The 10,200-nt window shown below is 38.8% G+C and overlaps 1 protein-coding gene across 1 annotated transcript; it reads left to right on the top strand.

Moving 5' to 3' along the window:
- The first annotated feature begins 360 nt into the window (after positions 1-360).
- On the top strand, positions 361-9,328 carry LOC135202842 (serine/arginine repetitive matrix protein 1-like). Its single transcript, XM_064232302.1, has 2 exons — positions 361-422; positions 7,984-9,328. Exons 1-2 carry the CDS (start codon positions 361-363, stop codon positions 9,326-9,328), a joined length of 1,407 nt encoding a protein of 468 aa, XP_064088372.1.
- Positions 9,329-10,200: the final 872 nt, after the last annotated feature.

Genomic DNA, 10,200 nt, shown 5'->3' with positions numbered 1-10,200 from the left:
GAATTCTAGTTGTCATAGTAATGCAATAATGATAAAATTGCTTTCAATATTATGTAATATATATGTACTTCCAATACATAGCCTAATTTCACCAATTTCCACATTTTGTGTAAGTCTGATACCCAGTTTGGAGGGTGAACACATACCGAATGGCAACAGAGAGAGATAGAGAGAGAGAGAAAGGAAGGCGAAGGAAGGAAGAAGGAAAGGGGTGGCGGTGGAGGGGGGGAGAGGGTAGGTGGAGCTTTTTACGCGTGTTTGTATCCATTTCTGGATAATGGAGTTTTTGTCTCTTGGTACAAGAAAAAGTGTCGTTATTCTTTACGATTAGTGATTCACGATACCCTAATAAATTACGGCATGGGTGTAATGCACTACATAGCAAAATCTCGTTCTGATACAAGTGTTCGTTACAGAAATAGGTATTGCCAAAAAATGTGCTTGCACTGTCACTGAAACCCTTAGTAGGTATGGTGCTTAGTTGTCAATCAAGTATTTTTTACAAGCTAGCTATTGAATAAATTTGTATTTTTCTCAATGAAAACATATGCCCCTCAATGCTAACTTTCCTCTTTTAACGACTTTCTGGTCATTGCAAATTCGACCCCATAATTTCTTATGGTGCGAAAACAGACAGAAGCCCAGGGACCGAAAACGATTGCGTCACACTACGGCGGTAATCCGGCAGTAAAACGTCTTCATATATCGAAAAAGTAAATAATAAAGATATGTATGCGCATTACGATTATAACAATTACTGAATAGCTGAGAAAAATCTGCAAGAAAGTGTAGTATAGCAATTCATTTACAATAGGTACGAAAGTCAAGATGTCGTGACGTCATAATACAGGACTTAAAAGAACGTTCTAATTCCGAAAAATAATTACTTAAATTTGAGGCAGAATCTAGTTACTTTTTCAATAACGAATACAGTGGTACCTCGATATACGAAAGGCTCAACTTACGAAAAACTCGAGATACGAAAGCAAATGCGAAAAATTTTACGGCTCTACATACAAAAATTGCTCAAGTTACGAAAGGTTGGTGTAAAGTCCCGAGATTCGCCCGGACCACCAAGAACAATTTTAAAACTCGCGCGCCGCTAACTAAGTAAACTCGCCACCATCCTCCCGCTCTCCTATTGGTTCCTGATGCTAGTCACCCCATAAGATCCTGCTCTCCTATTGGTCAGCATCTACCCCTTGTGCTTTAAGTATTCTATTGGTAAAAGGATGCTGTAAATTGAAAAACTTATTCATGCAATACATTTAATAAAAAAAAAAACATTAGGTAAAGATAGAATAAAGAATAGAAATGAATGGTTATTATACTGTTTGGTAGTTTCAGTAGTTGAAGAGAGATAATGAAAATTTATGGCTTACTATGTACTAGGAAAAATGATTGCTTGGCGATCGTTCGATACTCGTAAGTGCTGGATGTAAACAGAAGTTTGGAAGCTTTTTTTTGTTTGTTTATTATTGTTAATGGTTACTTAATAATTATTTGAAATGAGTACATGCAATACATTTAATATAAAAAATTGTGAATTAGATATCATAAAATATAAAATAAATCAGACTGCTATCATTGAAGCCAACAAATACGTATTTTTTAGAATTCTTCTGTTTTAATATTACGTTACGTATATGTTTCATTATAGCTGTCACTAACTCGGTATCTCCATTAGGTAAAGATAGAATAAAGAATAGAAATGAATGGTTATTATACTGTTTGGTAGTTTCATTAGTTGAAGAGAGATACTAATGAAAATTTATGGCTTACTGTGTCCTAGGAAAAGTGATTGCTTGGCGTTCATTCGGTACTCGTAAGAGCTGAATGTAAACAAACGATTGGAAGGTTTTTTATGTTTGTTTGTGTATTATAGTTAATGATTAATTAATAATTATTTGAAATGAGTACATACTGATTATTTATACATTTTATTGGCATATTCTAAGCTTTTAGCTTCTTAGGTATAGATGTCAGAATCATAGACTAGGCTACAGTAGCAACCGATAACATAGGCTAGGCTTATTGCTAAGGGACATATGCTAAAGTGCTAATATATGCAGTAAAAATGGGGTTGAACATTACATGCAGTTGAATAATACTCAAGTATGTACAGTATTTTTCCTTTTTGGAGTCATATTTCTTCCGTCGGTCGGCGTTGTAACCCTAGAGCATGTGTTGTAGGCCTGGAAATATAATTTACTGGGGTGTTTTTGTAGGGCTTGGAATGGATTAGGCATTTTACATGTAAAATGCTGTTCAAGATACGAAAAACTCATGATACGAAGGCCGCCTCGGAACGGATTAATTTTGTATCTCGAGGTACCACTGTATTTTCAAATTAATTGTCATAAATATGTAAAATATTGATGTTTTACTATTTATTTAAAAAATTATCTAAGTGCACGCTTCGTCGTCATCTTCTACCAAAACAGTTGTTTACTTAAAAACCTCCTGGTAAGGGACCGTGTTCCGATTGTTGTGATGAAAGTGCCCCAGCGTCTGTGGGTACAAGTGGTGTGCGGATTTATCACAGGAAATGGGAAGTTTGTTGACACAAGCGACCCCGCAAACATCGAGATGGCGTCAATCTTCTAAGTTATTTAATCGTAAGTAAAAATTTCGAAAGCGCTTTGGTGAGATTTCCACTGCCGTGAACACCCTTTTCACTACCCTCCGTTTAAATCTTAAAATTTGGCCTTAATTTCTAACTTTGGAGAAAATACTTACTTTGAAAGGAGAGTGGAGGTCTTTAGCTCCGTTTCTCACCAACAAGAAGTCGCAACTGATGCCCATCTCCGGTGTCAGGACGCGTTATAATGTACTTTTTCGGAGGGTGGCATGCATTGATCGTCGTTGGCTTGATGCAGGCCATGCGGTGTTTTACCCTAATAGGGTAAACAACCACAAGGACTGGCTCAACACACCGACGGTCACGGATGGACACCCTCCAAAAAAGTACTTATAACGCGTCCTGACACCGGAGGTGGGCATCAGTCGTGGCTTGTTGTTGGTGAAGAACGGAGCTAAAGACCTCTACTCTCCTTTCGAAGTAGGTATTTTCTCCAAAGTTAGAAATTAAGGCCAAATTCAAAGGATTAAACAGAGGGTAGTACAAAGGGTGGCCAACGCAGTGCAAATCTCATCAAAACGCTTTCGAAATTTTTACTTACGCTTAAATATTTTAGAAGATTGACGCCATCTCGATGTTTGCGGGGTTGCTTGTGTCAACAAACTTCCCATTTCCTGTGATAAATCCGCACACCACTTGAACCCATAGACGCTGGGGCACTTTCATCCCAACACTCGAAACACGGTCACTGGCACAACGTTTTTAAGGAAACAACTGTTTTGGTAGAAGACGACGACGAAGCATGCACTTGATAATTATTTAAATAAATAGTAAAACATCAATATTTTACATATTTATGATGTGTATAATAACAATCAAATATGCACTGTGGAGTTTCAATTGTGATGGCAGTAAGGATAAAACCACCGATTACAAGGTAAAAATGCATTCAGTTCAAACCATGACCCCGGGAATAACAAGTTTCATACTTTCACTAATATAGGCAACAAAATGTTGTTTTATTGTGCTGATTACAACTGCAATCTTGAGTAAGATCGCTAAACGTTACATATAATATGCTAACATTGTTCAAATGAGTGCTGGGAAGGCTGGGTAAGATGGTGGCGATCCGTGACTAGACCGGCCAGCCACAAGATCGTCACCATATTGGATTTCAAAACTGCCTTGAAAACATATTTTACGAAGAGCGTCACATGCTTATTTTAGTTCGTATGGGGTTTTCATATATCACATTATGTTGACGAAACTTCAATCTTTTGAATGGCATGCTTAGATTTGTAATTGTATTCTTGTTTCACCAATTAAATATCGAGTGAATAAGACCCAGCCAGCATGATGATGGTGGATCGTCCGTGGTTGTTTACCCTATTTATTCGGATGATGGTAATTAACCCTTAAACGCCGAAGCGGTAAAAATAAAAAACTCCCCCGAATTCCGGAGCCGGTTTTGAGTGAGCGCGGAAGCGGAAAAAATAATTAAAAAAAAAAATCACATTGCGCTTAGTTTTGAAGATTAAGAGTTCATTTTTGGCTCCTTTTTTTATCATTGCCTGAAATTTAGTATGCAATCATCAGAAATGAAAAATAATATCATTATCATAGTAAATAATGCAATATATGGTAGCAAAAAAAAAAAAATCATACATAATTGTATTAAAATCACGCTGTGCAAAAGACGGTAAAAGCTAATGAGTTTCTTTTTTTTTTCGTTGTATTGTACACTAAATTGCAATCATTTTGATATATAATATTGTAAAACAATAAAAGCAACACCGGAAAAATATTATCACAAAATTATGTACGAATTCGTAACGCGCAGACGTAAAATTTTTTTTTTTTTAAATTCACCATAAATCTAAATATTGTTCTAGAGACTTCCAATTTGTTTCAAAATGAATACAAATGATTGAATATTACGATACATTAAGAGTTTTAGCTTACAATTGCGTTTTTTGACCATTTCGGTAGAGTCAAAGTTGACCGAACGTGGTTTTTTTTCTATTTACTGTGATTTATATGCAAATATTTCAAAAATGAGAAAAGCTACAAACTTCAAATATTTTTCCTTTTATTTTACATGAAATTGCGCACAGTTTCATATATAAAGTCTATGAAATGCCTAATATGAAACGGAGCAAATTTTCCGAGAATTCGATGTACACAATTCGGAGATTTATGGCGGAGAATCCGCGCGCGGAGGGAAGGAAAGTTTTTTTCATAAATTCACCATAAATCGAAATATTGTGCTAGAGACTTCAAATTTGTTGCAAAATGAAGGTAAATGATTGAATATTACTAAAATATAAGTGTTTTAGCTTACAATTGCGTTTTTCGACCATTTCGGTAGAGTCAAAGTTGACCGAACGTGGTTTTTTTTCTATTTATCGTGATTTATATGCAAATATTTTGAAAATGAGAAAAGCTACAACCTTCAATTTTATTTTCGTTGTATTCTACATGAAATTGCGCACATTTTTATATATAAAACTTTATGTAACGGCTAATTTAAAATGGTGCAAACATTACCACAATCGCAAGTATGATTTTTTCGGAAGAGTTACCGCACGGACGTAAGGAAAATGTTATTTTTTTCATAAATTCACCATAAATAGAAATATTGTGCTAGAGACTTCCAATTTGTTACAAAATGAAAGTAAATGATTGAATATTACTAAAATATAAGAGTTTTAGCTTACAATTGCGTTTTTCGACCATTTCGGTAGAGTCAAATTGACCGAAGGTTGAAAATTTGTCACTTATCATTTTTTATATGAAAATATTTCAAAACTGATAAAAGCTACAACCATGGGTTGTTTTTAGTTTTTAGTGTTTGTTGCATGAAATTGCGCACATTTCTATATATAAAACTTTATGTAACGGCTAATTTTAAAATGGTGCAAACATTACCACAATCGCATGTATGATTTTTTTCGGAAGAGTTACCTCGCGGAACGTAAGGAAAAAGTTTTTTCATAAATTCACCATAAATCGAAATATTGTGCTAGAGACTTCCAATTTGTTACAAAATTAAGGTAAATAGTTGAATATTACTACTATATAAGCGTTTTAGCTTACAATTGCGTTTTTCGACCATTTCGGTAGAGTCAAAGTTGTCCGAAGGTTGAAATTTTGGCACTTATCGTTATTTATATGGAAATATTTCAAAACTGATAAAAGTTACAATCATGAGTATTTTTTTGTTGTATTTTAAATGAAATTGCGCACATTTTCATATATAATACTTCATGTAACAGATAATTTGAAACGGTTGCAAAAATTATGTCAAAGTGACGAAATAATTTTTTGAGATTTGTCACTGATCAACTTTTTAGTGTGATAAGAAAGAAATTCGCGCTTGCGCGCCTGCGTAACGATTGTAAACAAAACAACGCCTTGGATCCGTGAACTCCAGCATCCCCAAGGCGCGTGATACAAAAAGTTTTCGGCTGGTAGGCCTATAAGTATTTTTCCGCGAATTTAAAAAAAAACTTTTTTGAGCTGACGTATGGTACGTCCATTCGGAAATCGGGGGAGATTTTGACTCGACGTTTAATACGTCCATTCGGCGTTTAAGGGTTAACCCCCCAGGGGCCAGTACTAAACACGGCAAAATACATTGGCTGCCCCAATCCCTAGTGAATGTCGTATTCGCGGTTACGTTCCTTGCAGTCCGTGCGGACTGCTTCTGTAGAAATACCGGTGGTGATAGCAGGAGCTCAAGACCTCTACTCTCCTTTCGAAGTAAGTGTTTTCTCCAAAGTTAGAAATTAAGGCCAAAATTTAAGATTTAAACAGAGGATGATGAAAAGTGTGGCCAACACAGTGCACACTACCCCAAAACACTTTCGAAATTTTTAATTACGAATAAAAAATTTTAGAAGATTGACACCATCTTGATGTTTGCGGAGTCGCTTGTGTCAACAAACTTCCCATTTCCTGTGCTAAATCCGCACACCACTTGTACACATAGACGATGGGGCACTTTCATCACAACAATCGTAAACCCGACCTCTAACCAGTACTTATGTAAGGGGACTATGGCATTCTTTGCGGCGTTTTGCGCTCTCCAATTGTTTATCAGTGTTGTCAATTGGTATGTGTTTACCCTCCAAACTGGGTATAAGACTTACACAAAACAGGGGAAATAAGTGAAATTAGCGTATCTATTTGTAGTATATATACATATTACAGCAATTTTATCATTATTGCATTACTATGACAACTAGAATTCATAGAAACAGTTTGTAAACCCATCGGCGTATGTGTGAAGCTCCACTAGATTGGCAATGAGTCCTTTTGTAGTTTTTTGGGGTTAATTTGGTTGCAAAAAAGGGATAATAGACATGAATTAAATAAACATTTGTTCATGAAACTTACCCAGCAGATATATATATAGCTGTATTTCTCCGAAGTCCGACAGAATTTCAAAACTCCCGGCACACGCAGTGGTCGGCCAGGTGGTTAGTACCCATTCCCGCCGCTGGGAGGTGGGAGTAAGGAACCATTCCCATTTTCTATCAGATTTTCTCTGTCGCCGGTGCTGATAACAACTGTCTTCAGTACCTCCGTCTAGGATTTTTGAAACTTCCTTGTTACTTAAGTATTCCGTTTGTCTTTTGGTTATTGAACGTGGATCGTGACTAGGCATACGCTGATAGTGGATTGGATTTTGAATTTGGTTTGGTTTTTTCTTTAACTAAGATGTCTGGGACTAGTTCAACTAGCACCAGAGTGTGTTGTATGGAAGGTTGTAAGGTGAGGCTACCGAAAGGTTTGGTAGACCCACACATAGTATGCATGAATTGTAGAGACCATGTGTGTGTAGTAGATGACCGTTGTAAGGAGTGTGAATGTCTGTCTGATTCAGGTTGGAAGGCTTATGAATCCTATGTGCGAAAATTGGAGCGCGATAGGATAAGGTCTTCCTCCAGGAGTGTATCAGTCAGTAGAAGTAAGGGTAGTAAGGTTTCTCCTACTATTTGTGCAACACCTAAATCTGTTGTGTCTTCGGGCCCTGAAAAATCTGTGGAGGTCAATGCCCTATCCACGATTCTAGAATCATTACGAAATCTAGAATCTAAAGTGCTCGCTTTGGAGGGTAAAAGCATTGTTGGTGAAGTGAAGTGCAGTGAAAGTGCCCCCAGTGTTGTGGAGGGGGCGTCAGATCGGCCCTATAATGCCTCTAGGCCTGGACCTCTGTCGAACTCCCAGGACCAGGGAGACGGACATGTCGAAAGCCGAAGGAGGGTTACGGGGAACCCCCACTGATCTGGCGTCCCTTCGGCAGAACCTGTCGATGATCCCCAGGCTGCCAAAGAGCGCACTCGTGCGCGTATCCTCCGCGAGTGCTTTTCATCTTCGGAGGCGTCCTCCCCGCACAGGAGTTGGAGCTTTGGGGGACACTCGCGTCCTCTGAAAAGAACTAAGACGTCAGATGTCGCACAGGCGGCCGTCGTCAGTAGTTTCTCAGAGGAGGACGCGGAACGTCCTTTCGCTCCTTCTGCTTTACGGGCTTCGCCTTTTTATGTGGACTACTCTCCACCACAAAAGAGAGCAAAGACGCAAGTTGTCGCACAGGCGGCCAGCGTTTTTGGTCTCAAGGAGGAGGACGCTTCACGTCCTTTCTCTTCTGCTGCTTTGCGGTCTTCACCAGAGAGTTTTGCTGCATTGACGCCACAAAAGAGAACCAGGACGTCATCCGACGATGACGCCTTTGAGCGCCCCAGTCACTCCAAGAAGAGAACTGAGTCGGTCCATGTGAGAAGGAATAGGGCTTCCCCTCGCCCCTCGCCTTCTCACAGGATCAGCTTTTCACCTGAAAAGGAATCATCTCCAACAAAAAGAGTCATCCGTTTGATGCAACAACAACTTGCTTCGTTGCTGGCTGAGAGAGAGGTAGAACCGCGTCGTAGAAGAAAAGATGATAAATTGCCGATCAAAAGATCTAAGCGGTCTCCCGCTTCTTCGGATCGCTCTTCTCTTTCACCAGTTTCTACGCCCTCTAGATTTCATGCATCTCACCTGCAGTTGGGTAAAGAGAGCGAGGAACTTCCTCCGAAAGATTCGTATACCGTGAGAAAGAAAACTCGCCCTACTCTTCGATGCGTTCCCCTCTCTTCTCATAGGGGCTCGCTTTATCCGAAAATTGACGTTCTTTCTGCTGCGAAACAAGGCGGTTTGCAAGCTGAGAAACAGGATATGGACGCTTATATGGACGCCAAGCGTGGCGCTCAGCTGAGCTGGCGCTCAGAGAGCGCTAGCGTGACGCTTGGACGTCAAGCTGACTCAGCTGGAACTAGGCGTGACGCTCGGCTGGACGTCAAGCGTGACGCTCGGCTGGACGCCAGGTGTGGCGCTCGGATGGACGCCGAGTGTGACAAGTTTACGAACACTCGTACAGATGTTATGAATGACGCTTTGTTGGACACTCATCAGGACTCACAACGTGATATTTGTCTGGACGCTCGCCGACACTCTAACATTCGTAGAGACTCCCATCGAGAGATTGTTCAGGAAACAAGCACTTCTATTCCTGAACCTATGGATACTAATGTACAGAACGCACCTGGTACGTCACAGCAGCGCTCTTCATCAAAGATTGGACCGAAGGGACTTAAACCACCTTCTTCGGGAGGCCCCTCTGCCGCTCCTACAGAAGAAGGAGGATTGAGTAGTATTTCAGAAGAAAACAGACGAGGATCAACCTTCTACGTCAGCTTCTTCTGATTATCAAGTATTAGTTCGCTTGCTTCGGGCTTCTTTTGGAGACGAATTCCAACCCGCAGCTCCTCGCTCTCCTCCTTCTCAGTTTTCATTGTCGAAAACCAGCAAGACTCCTGGATTTGTTAAGATGACTGTTCTTAATATATGACTAACAACATCCAAGAAGGGTTGAGAAAGGAAAGCCGGGTGGTGACGCCGCTGTTTCTAACTGTCTTCTGTTTTAAATTCTTACAACAAACGATGACAAGAAGTCATCGGAAATCTTACAGGATCACGAAACAGTAACAATCACTTATCCTCAAATTTCTTACTCAACAATTACAAAGGCAAATCACTCAAAATTAAAGCAATACAATACAATTAATAATAATGCAGTGTTTCAATAAACTTAGATTATTTAATAAAACTCATAATTCAAATGACAATAAAGAAAACGTTGAAACGACAGCAAATTAAATGGCATACTCAACTAAATAAACAAGTAAAGCCTTTCACAAAGTTAATTCCAACATTCTCCCCACCATAGGATTCATAACTCCTATCAAGAAAAACATAATAATGAACAAGGTACAGTCCAATAACATTCAGTAAGTTACACTGGAATTTGTCTCAAATAGGAAGTTAAAATTTAACAGTAATTTCAATAGATTCTGTAGCAGTAACTCAAACTGATGTTTGCTGAGACAAAAATAAACAATAAATTAGGATAAATGTTATTCATAGCAAAATGGACTTGAATAAACATGTGAAACTAGATACAAACCTATATGCTCACAAATCTAGTTTTCTTAGGGACCTTAGTTATCCTGCCCGATCGGGTGCGATTCTCAACAGAGTACTCAAGAGGGAATACAGACTTAAAATTCTCAAGAGGG

The sequence above is a fragment of the Macrobrachium nipponense genome, chromosome 33 (assembly GCF_015104395.2).
Source record: "Macrobrachium nipponense isolate FS-2020 chromosome 33, ASM1510439v2, whole genome shotgun sequence".
Lineage (NCBI taxonomy): Eukaryota > Metazoa > Arthropoda > Malacostraca > Decapoda > Palaemonidae > Macrobrachium > Macrobrachium nipponense.
This window is presented reverse-complemented; position numbering and strand designations above follow the sequence as displayed.

Coding starts and splice junctions, on each gene's coding strand:
- LOC135202842 (XM_064232302.1), top strand. CDS start 361: ATGGGTGTAATGCACTACATAGCAAAATCTCGTTCTGATACAAGTGTT. Junction 423..7,983: donor AGTGTTCGTTACAGAAATAG/GTATTGCCAAAA, acceptor CTCCCCGCACAG/GAGTTGGAGCTTTGGGGGAC.